This window comes from Colossoma macropomum, unplaced genomic scaffold (genome assembly GCF_904425465.1).
Source record: "Colossoma macropomum unplaced genomic scaffold, Colossoma_macropomum, whole genome shotgun sequence".
Lineage (NCBI taxonomy): Eukaryota > Metazoa > Chordata > Actinopteri > Characiformes > Serrasalmidae > Colossoma > Colossoma macropomum.
In genome coordinates, this window is record NW_023495588.1 from 176,347 (window position 1) to 193,496 (window position 17,150).

At 40.1% G+C, this 17,150-nt stretch overlaps 1 protein-coding gene across 1 annotated transcript in view; it reads right to left on the reverse strand.

The window, feature by feature from the left end:
• cacna1aa (calcium channel, voltage-dependent, P/Q type, alpha 1A subunit, a) overlaps positions 1 to 17,150 on the reverse strand; it is a 141,510-nt gene that overhangs the window by 3,567 nt on the left and 120,793 nt on the right. The window contains 6 exon segments of the mRNA XM_036563030.1: positions 12 to 262; positions 590 to 788; positions 4,957 to 4,995; positions 8,249 to 8,362; positions 11,916 to 12,051; positions 14,244 to 14,353. Of these exon segments, the coding sequence (XP_036418923.1) occupies positions 12 to 262; positions 590 to 788; positions 4,957 to 4,995; positions 8,249 to 8,362; positions 11,916 to 12,051; positions 14,244 to 14,353 (849 nt within the window).

Below are 17,150 nucleotides of genomic sequence, written 5' to 3' on the forward strand. Positions count from 1 at the left end.
GTTTAGCCCACCTGTCTGTGAGTGAGGCACTCGCGGCCCTCACTAGGCGAGCGAGACCAGCGGCGGTCCCTCTCTCGTGGCGGCCTGTGCCCGTACTCCCCTCGCTCTCTCTCAGGCGTGTAGCGCTCCTTCTCCATGGAGCCATGGTGGTGGTGGTGATGGTGGTGGTGTCGGCGGTCCTTTGCTCTGCCCCGGTCTCGGTCCTTCTCTTTGGGCGGCAGGTCGCCGGACTGGGTCGTGGTGCTCAGGTCAGTGCCCAAACCTGCGGGTCACAGCCAGCAAAAAGATCATAGTTGACTACGGTGCCAACGAGTGCTTGAGACAATATTTCAAAGTGCTTCAAAAAAGCATTTGTTTTAAGTGTTTTGAGGTATTTTCTACACAAAACACAAAACAGTTCTTTGAGGCAGATATCAAAGTGGCCAATTCACATGATCTCAGCGTACAAGGCTTTGCTGCATCATACTGTTTCAAATATAGCTTTGAACCGTTTAGAAGTTTTGGTTGTTAGCCATTAGTAGAGCCAGAGAATCAAGAAGATCAACAGCCATGAACAGCATCAGTGTACTCCTTTCTCTGTATTTCAGACCTGTGTCAGCATCGGTGTAGCGGCTAAGTGAACGCTCAGAGGCGCGGTGGCTGCGTTCTCTGCGCCGATGCCCGTGTCTCTGCCCTTCCTCCGGAATCACCCGCTCCATAGCGTAATCCTCGCCCCGTGACACCCGGCCCAAACGTCCGTGACCCAGCGATGAGGCCGAACGCTTCATCGGGCTGCTGTCTGTGATGGTCTGTTGACGTGTGGGAGGGGGAAGAGAGGGAGGAGAGAGAAAGAAAGAGAGAGAAAGGGAGAGAGACAGAGAGAGAGAGAGAGAGAGAGTAAAGGAAGAGAGAAGTATCCAAATGATTAAAGAGTCATGGGTCAAAAGAAGCTGAGAGGGGAGTTTAAAATCTAGACTGACTGACAGAACTTTATACAGAGTTGCCAGTTAATAAGAAACATATGCTTACTGGTCACTTAATCAGGAACGTCTACCACATATGTCTACAGTTACTGTAGGCCATCTGTTACTATGACCCCTTTACCCTCAAGCCCTCATCAATGAAAAGGGACCACCATAGGACCACCACTGACCAAATACTTTTATAATCTGTGTGGTGCTGGTTCAAGTGTATAAAGCAGTGTTTCTGGAGTTTTTACGTATGTTGGTGTCACTGCTAGGTTGAGAGGGGGCACCACCCTAAAACATCCAGCCAATAGCAGCTCTGTGGTCAGAAACTGGCCACTGGTGAAGGGCTAGAGGATGGCTAACACAAACTGTGCAAACAGATAGACTACTGTCTTTACCTGTACACGAGCAAGGTGGAGCTATAAGGGAGGGGTTTCCAATGAAGTGGTTAGTAAGTCTATACAATAGGGCTGAAAGATTAATCGTTTGTATAACAATATCACAATTTAAAAGAGTGCAATTTTCAAATCACAAGAGCTGTAATTGTTTATCATAGCCTACATTATGAACAACCAAATAGTATCTGTTCAATAGCAGTCCTGTGATCAGAAACTGACCAATGGCTAATGGGGAAGAGCGGGGCAGCCGAAGGTGACACAACATATGGGCTGTACAGTCTGTAACTGTACATGTACATAGTAGACTTTTAACATAATGTTTCTGATAAAATGGCCAATGAATAGATACAAAGTAGGAGGACCTAATTAACTGGCAACTCAGTTGTGTTTTTCTACGTTTTTCTGTGTGTGTGTCGTTATGTGTGTGTGAGTATGCAAGACTGTGTGTGGGTCTGAATGTTGGTGGGAGTTTATTGTGTTTGGCCTGAATACACACACCTAACCACACACACCCACAAACACACAGTGAGTCAAATTCCAGCGTCTCCATAGCCACATCCATCATGCAACCTTCAGCAGGGATAAAGGGAAAGAGAGACGGAGCAGGAGAGAACATAAACGGCAGCTGAAGAGAAACAGCACCAAAGTTCATGCCTCGCATGCATCCAGGATTCAACCTGAAAAAGACAAATTACCCAACAACTTCTAAATGACTCCCATTACTCCCTCCCAGCTCACTGAAAACCAAAGCCCACTTCATACCATCACACTTCATACATGGGAGGACAAAGAAGCCTGTTCAGGGCCTTATTACATACTTACAAAGTGTCTTTATCTCTTTTAACTCATTCAAATCTAGTAGTAGTTGGTGAGCACGCACTTCCATGTCATAGTAAAACAGATTAGTGCGTGGAATTGGAGCTTTCTGTCTGCTGCAGTGTTTCCTATCACAATATTAAAGAAGCTTCACGCTGCCTTTATTGTTGGATGCTCAACAGTAGTTTCTAAGCAAGCATTCACAAACATTTTTATCGCTATAGAAATGCCTATTATTGACTTTTTAAATCATCAATCAAAAACATATTGGTAATGATAAAAGGTCACTGGAGTGTGAAGTACATTACTGTTTGTGTGTTTGCTTAAATTAAATTGATCATTTGTCACACAGAAAGTAAAATTTACAAATTAAGCTTTGGTAGATCATGTTCTTGACAGATTCTGATACGGCAACAGTATTGAGAAACCACATTATTTAGGAGAATAGTAGATTAAAAGGCAGAATTAGATGCTTTTGAGGCAGGCAATAGAGGGTTAAGCCTAGCCATTAGAAGCCCTTCATCATGGACCCACACACACACACACACACACACACACACACACACACACATTTCTATATCGCTGTTGTTGGAAGAAAACCTCGCATCTTTACAGGAGAAGGAAAAAACATACTTTACTTTTAATGTTAGTCAATGGAACCAGACATTTTTCCAAGTCCTTTTGGGTCATTTCTTTTAGTCCATTCATCATGAAATTTACACACAATGTAAAGGGCAACAGGCATTTTAAAATTATGTCAAAAACTGAAAAACGTCAAAAATGGAGATACAAGGTTTTCTTCCAACAACAGCGATATTTTCTATTGCCTAAGACATCTAGGGATGCAATGATCACCGCAACACAGTGATGTAGGCCTGCAGCAATTGAATATTTTCAAAAAATAATAAAAATAATATCTCAAATATTGTAACAGAATAAGAAAAGCTCAAGAAATGTTTTATTTTAATAACAGAATCGCTTTTTTGATAAAAATTTAAGTACCTTGTAATGCTGATAAATAACTATTTTCACAGCAGGTTGCATTATAATGCTAACAGGAGATTCTCCCTCATCTGGCGACTGCAAACCGTTTTGCTGGCTTTGTCTGAACAGCTTTAAGCTGTTTTAAATATTTTAATGTAAAATAAGGTACTGTTCAGGAATCTGCATGTCAAAAATGGAAAACTTCTGAACTATAAGGTACAATTTGCATACAGCCCATCCCTCCTCATGGCGGTGGTATCGCATATCGCAGAGATAGCACTCAAACATTGTTCTGACTAAACCACGCCCACATACAAACTCAAGCACAGATGTAAGCAGGCATGCACATGCATCGGTGGGCCCTGACAGCACATTAGACAGCTACAAAACCTAGACAGAGAGACGGACATACAGGTTGCAAAGCACACAGATGGTTGATACATAGAAGAGGGCTCTTTGCCGAATAATGATGTCAGCAGTTACTACACTTCAGGCCAAAAGTTTGGAAGAAACACTTTGTAAAACCAATCACAAAAATGTTATTTTAAAACAGTAACATGTTTACGTATTAAGAACAGCCTGGTCTGTTCTTAAACGTGTGCTGCTGATTTCTGGCTTCCTTTTGTGTGCGTGTGCAAACTACATTACGTTCATGATTTCTGTTGTTTCTATTTATAAACATTCATCTTCAGTTTGAAAACTCAAACTGTCTGCTGTGTTCTGCAACACAATGATTTTTGTTCATTTTAATAGTTCCTTATGAAGACCTGGATGCAGTTTGCTTCTTTCAGCACGTTTTGAGGATGTATTAATGTAAAAGATTTAGTTATAGACTTCCTAGTGTTTGTAAGCAACATTAGCCTTCTAGCTTCAGTTTTAAACTAAAGAAACTAAATTTAGACACTAATGTTTTGGCTGATCGACTACATCTGCGGTAAGGGGAAAATGGTTTAACTTTGAGTTTTTGCTAAGCCATTCTGTTGATTGTAAACTATTTTTTAAATGATTTAAGTTACCATTTTGGTTTTGTTAATGCTTCAAATGAAATGTCAAAAATGCTTTAAATAAAATGGCAAAAATGATAATATCACAATACTTCAAAAAGTGTTCACGATATGCGATGTCACAACGTATTTTTCTAAGTAGTGGCACATTTTAAAAAATACTATAAAAATCATGAGTTTAATGATTTGCACTCAGCATTTCACATATTGTGCTGCACTAAATCCAATTAAATTATACTGTCTTTGTAATCAAAAATGCAGCTGACAAGTGTTTTTTTTAAGTACGGATGATATCCATGATGTTCAGAAAAGCATACTGTGACATATTCTGACGTAAATCTTCACAATAACGATAAACACCATTATTTTGCCCAGGCCTACTTCAAAGTAATTTAACTTATTGCCATGTCTCTGTGTATCCTCTGCAGCAGGTAAAATTTAACAGCCTTTGTTGCCATAGCTACCCCATACTATTCAGTGTTTGTATTATGCGATGTTAAATATTTTCTAACAAAAAGTAAATAAATAAACATGTCTATATCCTAAAAGGTACCACCATTTACATTTGAATATAAGACAATTTAATTCTAATTAAGGCTTTTAATTTGTAAAATTATTGTAATGTAATTTCAGGCAACTTAAGACTTTTAAGGGCATGGAAACACCCTGTGAAACTTTAAAAATCACTGCTTTCTTCCATACATTTGGTTTGTGGTGTATGCGTTAAGGAATGGAAGAGAGTGATGGCTGGAGGGAGGAAAACAGGAAGGGATGGAGGAAGAGTGGCAGATGGTAATAAAAACATACACCGAGGTTATTCCCCCGATGCCTTCCTCTCCTCCTCGGCTGCTGCTCAGCCATAAACAAACACAGCCGCATCAGCAGCACAGATGGCACAGCACACAAAGACACAGACAACCGCACAGAACGACAAGCACGGCCGACAGAGGTCACAGGAATGCATGATTGGAGGAGAGAGGAGAGCGAGGGATTACGTTTAAAGAGGACGACCAGGTGGGGAAGAATGGAGGGATGGGAAGGACCAAAAAGAAAGGGAGTGAAAAGGGAGTGAAGAGAGAGAGAGAGAGAGAGAGAGAGAGAGAGACAGGGAGAGGGAAAGAGAGTATCCGGTTAGAAACAGAAGCAGCGGTGACAAGGAGAGACACTTACCACAGTAGCACACACACACTGAGGGCCAGAGGCAGTGTTAGAAACACCACGGCAACACCATCGACGCCACGCCACAGTACGCCACACAACATGATAAAGTGATGTGCAGTACACGAGACACAGAGAAAATTACGATACATAATGTGCTGCAGACATGTACAGTAAGCGTGGGACCATGGGACTATTCTACATTTATATGTTGAACAGAACTAGGGCTGTCACAATTACTCAATTAAAAAAAAGATCACTGAATTAGGGATGTGCTTTCTGAATAATTTTGATATTCAAGTATCTCTAAGACTAAAAGTGGAGAAGGAAGAAGGCCAAAATGAACACTGGGGCTGTAGGCCTACTTGTGGCTAAACCGTTCAGCTGCACAAAAATTTAGCTGCACACATTTACATACATCTAAAACAAGGATTAGGTCTAAAGACAGCTGAGGAAACTGCCTCTTCGGATGAGCTAAGGCTAACACTAGAGCTAATGGGTACAACATTTGATGCTGATGAGGACTCCTTTCTCTTCTGTGGACGATGTCACCACATGTTTGTCTGTTGAGGTAACACTGAGAACACTTATCTTTTCATTGTTTCTGGACCTAGCTAACATCTGACAGAGCAGTAAGCCTAGTGATGAAGCTGCACTTATCATCACTCACAGAAGTTCACTTACATCCCTAATCAAACATTCCTAATGAATCTGCAGTAATTAGTTGGTAGTTTGAATGATGTAATTGGACCTCATTCATCAATATCTTGAAGTTTTTTCTTAAGTTAGCTCTTGAGAAATGTCCTAAGAAAAAGTCTACGTCAGATTTGTGACGTGATCTTAAACCGCAGAACCTTTGTGCTCTTGAGCGTGCGTAGATTCTGTTCTCAAACATCCCAAACAAGAAAACACTGGTGAACGTCAGAACCTTCATGAAAACTGCGTAAGCAGGTTTTAAGAAGAAAGTTCTTCTTAAGAACGGTTGGTGAATAAGGCCCAATGTGTATTTCAAATTCGAATGCATACTGTGATGCATATTTTAAATTCTACTTTCAATTGTTTGAAAAATTTCTTACAGTAAGAAACAACCTCATTTCTGTGCATTTTCAGTCCCATTTTATTTTGTTTTTAAGTAAAGTCATTTTAAAGGCTTTACAGTTTTTTCCAAACAAAGCGGAATAGAGCTTTGTTCGGTTCAGTCCATTTATATTGTATACATATATAATAGAAATGGACTATATATATTGCATTGTATGTATATTTCATATACATAATATGTGCTTGATTAACTCAATCGCTAATATAATCGACTGTGACAGCCCCATACAAAATCTTTCCTAAGTACCGTGTAATGAAGAGATGTCATACACAAGGGTCAGGTGTAACACATACACCATTTACCCTGCCCACTCAACATATGCACACCCAAACACACACACACACACACACACACACACACACACACACACACACACACACACACAGGTTCAGTGCAGACTTCTCTAATCAGTTTTCATTTCATTTGGTTTATCATTCTGGACTAGTTATGGAACTCCAAATTAAAAACAAACTAAAGGGGAAAATGTGTTTTTATTACAGAGGACTCTTGCAAAGGGGGAATATACTCAAGAGTATGTACAATATTCCAAGCTTATTGTTGCTAGACTCTTGTTAACATAACACCTCAAGAATCTCCATCACTTCTTTAGTAAGAAAGGGAATCCCAAGCTGAAAAAAGAAAGTAAATCATCTATATTTGATAAAACTTAAAGTAAAATACATACAGGACATGCAAGATGTTAAAAGGAAGGAAGGACTTGTTGTAAAATAAGCATCTGACCAAGGTAGTGGGAAAGGAGCAATAAATGAGGGAAAAAGAGAAACTGATGTTGGTATAAAATCAATATTCAGGTGTATGTGTGTTCTATTTCCTGTGTGTTATTCTGTACATGTGTGCATGTATGTGCATTGTGTGAGTGAATAACCACGACAATCACTGGAGCACATGGTGTAGCGAAGATGGCGTGGCATGGAATGAAGGTGGGTATTTTTCAGCTACCCAGGGGCAGGCACAGAAGAAAAAGTCAAATTTGCTGAGAGGGAATGGTCTAATTTCAAGCCTATTTCATACCTGCAGAAAATATGCATTTTAAGTTATGAAAGCACATACTGTGTACTCTAGATATTGCATATCTAGAGCATTTAAATAATTTTAGTGTTTATAGGCAAAAATGTATTTTTAAATACATCTTGTCAAACACATTTTCATAGTTTTAAATACTTAAAATGGATATTTACCCTGGGTCATTTACAAAAAAGGAGAATAAATTACTTTATATATATATATATATATATATATATATATATATATATATATATATATATATATATATTTTGTGGTGTTCCACAAGGTTTAGTAAAATTTTATTTCCAGTTCAGGGCCTATGTGCAGTCTCAGCAAGCTTTCAAAGTTAAGCAATCTTAGCTCCTCAAACTCTATGGTTTGTGGGCTCACACTTAGATTCCTGACGCTTATTTCATAACACAGAAATGAGTTTCAAAGCGGCTGGATAATTCAGATCAGTTACTGATTACTCTTCTTACTGAATACGTCTTAAAATGAACAGCTGAATAATAAGCTTGCAGTTTAAGGGGTTAATCATTATACAAGGAAACCATTCTACAATATTTTGATTCTATTTTCATCCAACTATACCTTTAAATTTAATGCTATTACACATCCTCTTCCTTACCCAAATGCCCATATTACAGGAAAAGATAAACAATTTTCTTCCAATAGAGGGCCACGTTCATTGCACACAAAGGCAGCAATGGGAAATGACTTGTCCAACGAAGAGGGCTGACAGACAGTGGGAAACAGAAAGGACGGCAGGGAAAGAAGAGGGAAGACAGGGAAAAATGACAGGATGAAAGTGCTCACTTGGTTGTCTGCTGGGAGTCGAGGCATGGAAGCAGCCCTGCCATGGCCTTCCATCGGCAGGAAGTGCTCAGTGTCCGAGAATCCGTCCCGCCCCATCTCTCTCATCTCTACCGTCTGCAGAAACAGAGGGAGAGCATGTGTGACTGGCCAGGGGCAGCAGGCCTGGGAGGGGAGGCCAGGAGACAGGCCTGAACCCCGCAGACAGAAGGAGACCTTTCTGAGGAGATGCATTATGTGGCAGGACAGTCCGGTCCCAGCCTCTGCTCTATGCCCTCAAAACCTGACTGAGAATAGGTTTCTAGTAGTAGTGCAATTCACCTTTTTCAAACGCCAGCCATTTTGCTTATTAAGGTGGTAACAAACTTCAAACAAAAAAAGACGAAGAGACTTCGATCCAGAAAGACGCAGTGGTTTGAATTCACACATTGTGGTGTATGCTGGCTGCCAAACAGCACTCCAAACACTGCATTCTTTATTCTTAGACCTGCCCCTGACTGTGATCTATCCCAACATGACATAGTCAATTATATCACTGCAGGAGGGACAGTTCATTTCCACATGTAGATTTCAACACATGTGGTGCAAATTGTTTTAGAAAAACATGCTCAGATGTCTCTTTGAGTATACATTCAACTGCATGTTTGGCAGTGGTTCTTTATCAGTTTATCAAGTTAATTTTAGCAAGTTAATTTGTCGTCTGAATTATATGGCCATTTTTAGACACAACACAGAGTATATAAAAGCGAGTACTTCAGTACAATATCTGCCACTTTTTTTGGCTGTGGGAAATGCAGAGATGTGTACTGTCAACAGACCCAGTAGGGGCCATTAGAAGCTGTTGCAGTGTGTATATTCCAAAATTTGTAATGAATTAGATGTCTTAAATAACTGTATTTCTATGAGACACTTTGTGTTAGGACATTTGCAGAATGCAGCTAAGGATTTAAAAAAAAAGGTACCTGAGTATGTTATAGTATACTTTAGTTTGCTAACATAACCTGCTAACCTAGGTATGAATTTAACGACGTGAGGAATGTGTGCGGTAATTTGCGAAAATGGTGTTTGACTTACATATTCAGGCACTATATTGTGAAGACACAATACAGTATAAAGTGTAAGAATCTAGCGCATAGTGTAATTTATGTTCTATTTTTTTATAGCTGCTGACTAACTACTGTGTTCCCACCCTGTCTGATTAGCAATATGGCCACATGTGAACAAGGTGAATTTTTTGGTTTGGTCAGATAGAAGGGTCAGGTTGTAGGAGACTGCAGTTCATAAATAAGAGGGCTGTATAAAATCTTGTTAGCATTGCAACCACTCACAGGCACACACTCACTCCTCCCACACCATATGTTCACATTAGGAGGCAACAAGTTGCTAATGTCGCCCCAACTTGCTTGTGGGTGCTTCTGAGCAGCTCTTTTTGTTGCATGTAAGCTTTTGATGAGAAAATGTAAAAAAAAAAGCTACATATTGATCAGGGTTATAAGTTTGTAAGTTTCCTTTCCATTTTTTGTGTGATACAGTTGGGAATAGGGACAAAATCCTAAAAGGAACACGAAGTTCAGAGAGTGAAGGCTGGAAATTCAGGACCCACATGTCTATGATTTTTTTTTTATGACTAATTTGTTGTAGCTACCATGTCATAATTAATGTGCATAAGGCTGACAAAAATCTGTCGCCTGCTAATGTGAACGCAGAGTAACAACATATACATACGTTCACATACATAAAGACTAGGAGTCTAAAAATGCATTAAATTGCTTTTCCTATGTGTGAAGGTGGCGATTCGACTGTAATGACTTTGGATTATCAGAATCTATCATAATCAATATTCAGTGAGATATAGGCTCAATGTTTGTCCAAAGTATAACAACTTTCCAATACACTGACTTTTGTTTTTATTATTTATAATCACTTAATGTGTAAACAGCTCCTCTAGTTACATTTGAGAATTCAGTGTATTTTTACAAACATTTCTGAGTTGTACCAAAGTATTCAAAGTGAACTTAGTTCAAATCTGACATTTCATGAGGCATCGCATCGTTTTTGAAGAACTGTAATCAAATCATTGTGAGATCAGAGAGTTAAATCCCTAAAACACACACACACACACACACACACACACACACACACTGAGGAGTGGTATTTGGTCCCACATAAGCATTACAAAGTTAGCAGAGCCGGACAGGAGTGCCTTTAGAAGTCCAGAAGGGTTCAAACATCCCTCCCAGACAGCTGAGCATGGATGAGCTTATGAGATGAGATGATTTTTTTTACTGTCAAAGGCAGACACAGAGAAACTGGAAGAAAAACAGGAGCGATCAGAAGAGAAAGAGAATGGTGAGATGTTCCACGGAGTCCAGACTCAGTCACTGTCTGCTATATGCACATGGAGGGAGGGCAGACAGACTGGTCCATCACTGCCATGGCAACAGAGTACTCCAGCAATATACCCACCACAAATAGTCTGGAAACAGCTCTGTTAGCAAACACTGCTGGAAGCAGGAAACATTTTTTGACTCATTCGGCAACGTCCCAAATCTCCAGTGCGCGCATATGTGGAGTGGCGTGACGCTAAAAAGTCCTGTGGAGGCTGTGAAAATCCTGCTGTTGTGTGAGTGTTAAAATCCAAATAACACGAGTCATTCTTCCATCACTCATGTAAATAACATTTAACCCTATAAAACTTATTTAAACATTCGCCCAGAGTAGTTGTACAGTAGTTACAGCTGTAATGTGCATAGATGTCCATGTCTGTTAGTAAAATAGATGTGTGCTATTGTGTTTTCTATCACTGTACAAAACAAGCCCCTTGCTAGCTTTATTGTGGGATGGACTGTGATAGTTTCTGAAAGAGCTTACTCTCATTCTGAATGCAAATCACTGATTACTGATTTGTTTTATCAAAGTAATAAGGCCACTGAACTGTGAAGTATATTTCTGTTCATGTGTTTGCAAAATAAATGTGACATTACAAAGTGGAATCATGTTATTAATAGGGAAAAGTAGGCAAGTAAGGAAGTATTAGCTGTTTTTTGTGCAGATATTAAAGGAGCACAGCGACAAAACACCTGTACTGTTTCACCTCGTCAAAGTGTTTCAATACAAGCCAGAAGCTCTTTTCTTGCTAAACATTCAAAAATCTCTAAAAAATGCCCGTAATTGACTAACCTCTTTCATGTCAATATTAGTGCATGTTTGAGTGTATGACAAGGTGTTTGCATGACGTGTAATTCTGTGAACAAGTGAAGCTGTAAAATCATAAGTAAACTATGTCTAGACTAATATAAAACCTGTCACAAATGCTGATTTTAAGGTGTTAAAAATTCTGACAACCAGTAATCAATATTTCATACAGTAAAAAAAAAAACAGACTCCAACAGTGCTAGGTAAACAATAGTTTACTGATTGATGACAGTTAAAAAAGTATTTGTCAGTTCTCAAACTGAAATAAAAAGTCTTAACATAAATTTAAAAACAAATTTATTGTAATTACCTTAAATCTTAACCTTAAATAGGTAAATAGGTGTCAAACTCTTAAACAGAAGTTATTTCAGCATCTGACAGTAAGTCTGAATGCATTCCTGAATGTGGTTTTCTTGTATCATACACTTAAATGACTTGTTCACTGAAAAATCAAAGTTTAACTTTTTAAGTTTACCTGTGAAGAGGGCCGGTTCTCAGCCGTGTTCTCTGGGGGCGGACCCTCTGGGCTCCAGCTTCCTGCTTTCTGAGACATCTCCTGGGCTCTGGCTGTCACCCATGACTGGCTCTCTGGGATGCCTCCATCCACCGCCCTAAAATACATACAGACATGTGCAATCACAGCCTTTTTCTCCATTGCACTCCTACAAAGGTCTGTATTTCACTAACATTGCTCCACAGTAAAGCTAATTGATAAGAGATATTCATGCTATTGACCTTGTAAGCACTTACAGTGACTGCTATGTGTACTTGTGTTATATATATACTTTCAATTGTTAATAATTACTGCATGCTGATTACTTAAACCATTTGTTGCAAATCATTTATCTATAATTGACCATATATCTACCAGATATTCTGGGTGCAACGTCCATATGAGAACCTACTAACCCTTGTCCGTATGACAACCTACTAACTCTTGAGGCACAGGGTTTTAACGTTGTGAAGTGAAATACAAGTTAAATGACAAAGAGACAGTGACTAAAAAAAGAGACTAAAACATTCTACAGGGGCGTTATTCTTATACACCTAGGAGTTTGGAAGAGTTTGTGAAACGATAACACGGACTGTGAGTACATATCACACCTCGCAGCCACCTCACACACTTAGTTCTGGTCCCAAGAGTTTAGACAGTGTTATTCTGATAGTAAACATGTTCTTACAGCCCATGTTCGAGGCTTGTGTTTCCATCTAACCACTGCCATTCTGAAAGGATGTCTCTTAATAACACGTCTTTTAAAACCCAAATTTTACGTTTTAATAGGCAGATGACAATCAATGCAACACTGGCGGCGTAAGTTTCTTAAACTTTAGAAAATTGAGCAGGGTCAGCACCACATGTAATATCTCCACCCATTTTTTGTGCGATCCTCCCACGTTTTGCGCGGCCCTCCTTTAAATGCATGTGCATGAGGAAGAGAGGCATATTTTGGGTTTTACCATGCACATGGCCTGTAAATCTCATGCTTAGGCTCATGTGACAATAACAGAACACACTGGGGCAGAATGTGGTCAATCTGTGCCTGACACTGGCACAAAAAGACTAGACCAGACCTTTTGTCTCAGTGATAAGCTTATAGACTGAAAAAGCGAACATGTTGAATTTACACTGCACTGAATGCTTTAACACACATTATTTCCACATGAATAAAATTACATTACATTACAAAATTTTTGCCAAACATATGACAAAATGTGTTGATTTAATATACACTGACGTGCCAAAAGCCATGGAACAGGAACTAGTATCGTGTAGGACCCCCTTTAGAGTGTCTAAGTACAGGAACTCGACATGGCATTGATTCCACAAGTGGACGGATGACGTCTGGAGGGACATGCCATAAATGCTCGATTCGGCTCATGTCGGGCGAATATGAAGGCCACACCATTTGTCGGAACTCTCTGGAATGCTCCTCGAACCAATTCTGGACAACTTGGGCCCAATGGCACAGTGCATTATCCTGCTGAAATATCCCATCATTGTGGAAGTAAATGAAGTCCATGAAGGGCTGCAAATGGTCACCAAGCAGTCACCGGTCAATGATGTGTTTAGACAGGCCAGTAGACCCAACCCACAGCCTACACAGTGCCTTGTTGACAACTGGGGTCCATGGCTTCATGGGGTCTGCGCCACACATAAACCCAACCATCAGCCCGAAACGATTGGTACCGTGACTCAATGGACCACGCCACATGTTGCCAGTCCTCTAAGGTCCAGTTAGCAACCTCACGAGCCCAGGTGAGGCGCTGTGTCCGGTGTCATGGTGTTAACAAAGGCACTCTCGCAGGTCTTCTGCTCCCATATCCCATGGAAGCTAAAGAACGCTGCACTGACCTGCAGGATATGCATGTGGGGCCTGCATTGAATGTAGATGTGAGTCTACAAATTCTAGCCAGACGAATGTTAAAAGCCCGCACAACTTCGGAAATAGAATGTCCCATGCGTCTGGCACCCACTATTATGCCTCGTTCACATTGCCTCGTCGTGAGCATGCTGGCCAGCATTCAACCTCACTCACAAGATAACACCTCACAGTTTATTCAGGTGTGGGCATTCCCGAGCCGTCCCTGAAGTAACGGCTCTTGATAGTCTATTTACCAACTGCTATCCCATGACTTCTGGCACATCAGTATATTTCATTCATGTAGAATACAGTGTACATAAATTCAATGCATTACTTAATTCAGTGCCCTCAGCTTTCTCCAAATTCTCACTTTTAAAGTAAAGACATAGACAGAAGCACACATCATGAAAGAGAGGAATGTGTGAAAGCACAATACTTACAGACTGTTGGCAGGGTCTGAGTGTGGTTCAGGAAGGCCGTTGAGTCCCTGTCCCGCCTCCTGTGTTGGGGATGGCGGCTCCAGGCGCTGAAACATTAATGGCGTTCGATTCTGTGTAAGATACAACATGGCCTACAGCTGGTATCAGGCAAGCTGATGGGAAAATGGGGGTGGGAAGGAAAGGACGGGATACAAAGCATCCCAGGTGCAAATGGGAGGGGCTCCATCGGCAACAGCAGACGGTCAGATCGGTCAGCAAGGAGGCATTCTGGGATTTGGAGGCTGGCAGGTTAATGAGTGGATCCTCTGAGCTGAGCTATCAAGAGGCTGCCATGGTACCATGCTGAGAATTCATTTACTCTGGTCATCCCAGTAAATGAATAGCCCCAGTAACCAGTTGGGTGCTGAAATGAGGCACTGCTGAAGCACTGAGGATTTCTGTGTCCTAGTCACTTCTACTCTCTGTATTTGCTCAAATTGGGTGACTTTCATTAAATTCAGGCATGTTTGCCCTTAAAAACTGGGAGGTGTTACATTATGCAATTAATTACATTCCATTCAATTTACAGTCTGTATCATCAACTTTGAAACTGCTTTTTTAAGGATTTTTTAAAATTTTCTTTCCAATTTAGATTTTTTAAAATTTTCTCTACAATTTAGTCATTCAATACCACCCACTAGTTAGGACTCCTCCGATCACACAATACCACCAGCACTAGGAGGGCGAAGGCAAACACAAGCTTCCTCCGAGTCATGTGAAGCCAGCCACCACATCTCTTCGAACTGCTACTAACACAACATCTTTGGACAGCTGAAGTTTGGAACGCTAACCGCCAATTCTGTTACGTGAGCTAACAGATGCCTGGGCTGGCTAGTATCACGCTGAATGGTGGGGGGAGAAGGAAGGCCATCCTACCCCCCGAGAGCGAGGCCAACTGCACTCCTTGGACTCTCGGCCACGGGTGCCTGTACAATCACCAGGAATCAAACTCCCAAAGTCTACACTTCTGACCTTTACATGTCAAAAATGTAAATGATCAAAATCATAATGAAATTCTTCATTACGTAATTCTTTTACAACAAATCTTTTACAATTAGTAGTGATTATGCTAACAATATGCGTAATAACAGTAAGAGACATGGATTTACGGTGTAGAACCTACACCTATGGCATGTACAAAGACACCCAACATGAGCAACTACCAAGAAACATTTAGCTCAAAAAAGCAACTAACTGGTTTCACATGTCCAAAATGAGACCCTGAGGTTTAGAGAATGCAGAACCAGTCAAAAACATAACGCGTCACTGAACAATCAATGAGTTATGCAGGCAGAACATACACTTAGCAAATCCAAGCATCAGACAGAATTATTGACTGGGCATTGGAAAAGTTGAAGGATTATTGGAGATTAGGACAATAAGAGGAAAAAATATACTGTCTCAATATCATTAAGAGTAAATATCCATGGGTAAGACAGGAGAGCTGTATGGGCATTTTTCCACTGCATAAAGTACTGGAAAAAGCTTTTTCCACTGGCCATCAGTCCAGAACTGAAGGTTCTAGTTTTATGGTTTTTGGTACCAGTTCAAGATCGGTATCAACACAACCTAAGGTACTCGAAGGTGTTCTCCTCGGTTTTTGGTAACACTTCCAGCTGAAGCCAGTGACTATTTTCCCAGGTGAAGAAAAAAGCACCAAGCACTATTACATAACCAGTAAGCACATCCAAATGTAAACTAGGGTGGTATGTTGATGTGTCAGTTGCTATTTTGAGAATTATAAGCTAACTCAGTAGCTAATGCTTTTAGCATTTATGCTGGCCTCCACAGAACACAATATTTTCATACTCAGCAGAGATTAATATGAGCTTTGCTTGATTCTACACACATTTCGGTGTAATTATGGACATTTGTAGGAAAAAACAGCTAATCTCTCAGTTCACACGCCCGAAAGGAAAAAAAATGAAGGTTTGCTTTGCAACACTAATCTGCGTAAAGGTAGACACTTTGGTTAGTGCATGCTTAGAACAGGGCCGTATATCATTTCATATCAGCCAATAAGTTAGGCTAACTAGCAAGAAATGTAGCTAATTAAAAAAAATATATATTTTCATTAGAGTGCCACAGAATGACCAAAAAGACAATTATATCCTTAATCACAGTTATTATGGTGGATCCAACAGTCTCTCAAGCCTTTGCAAAAGGAACTTGAACTAGAACCATAAGTTCCATTGGTTCCTTTTTGGGTCAGTTCTTGTTTTTGAATGTGCAGTGGAAAAATGCAGAACTTTGGTGGAAAGTTGGATATGTTTGTTGATTTATATCAAATCATTCTATACCATCCACTTAAAAACATCAAGAGTTGGGCTGGGATGATATGAGAAATCCCAACACTTGAGTAAGTCACCCATGTCTCACTTTTTCACACTTTCTGTCACTTTCCTTCATATATTTAGAGTGGGACTGTTAATTATTTAGTAATGTATATGTATATATTTAAGAAGCCAAACAATAAAATCAATTTAACTGAACAACAACAAATCATGCAGAGCCTTTCCAAGATACCAAAATACTTCACTTGAAACGAGGCAGGCTTAAAAAAAGCACATTTTAATGATTAATGACTTTCAAATTGATCAATCAAGGTTTAACTGAGTAACCTTGACAGCCCCAGCTGAAACCAGTGTATCTTTTACAGATGTAGGGAATTGCCGAGACCATGGAGCCTTGTGAGTTTAAGTGAATGATATAGTTACAGACAATGGACAGGAACAGTACAGAGAAGCTGAAGGCCTATGTTGCATTGCATATCAGCACTGCTACATCATCGGTCACTGATACACTTTTGTGAAATCCTGTGATAACATTAAAGTGGTAGTTACTTAACACTGCCAAAGGCACATTAAA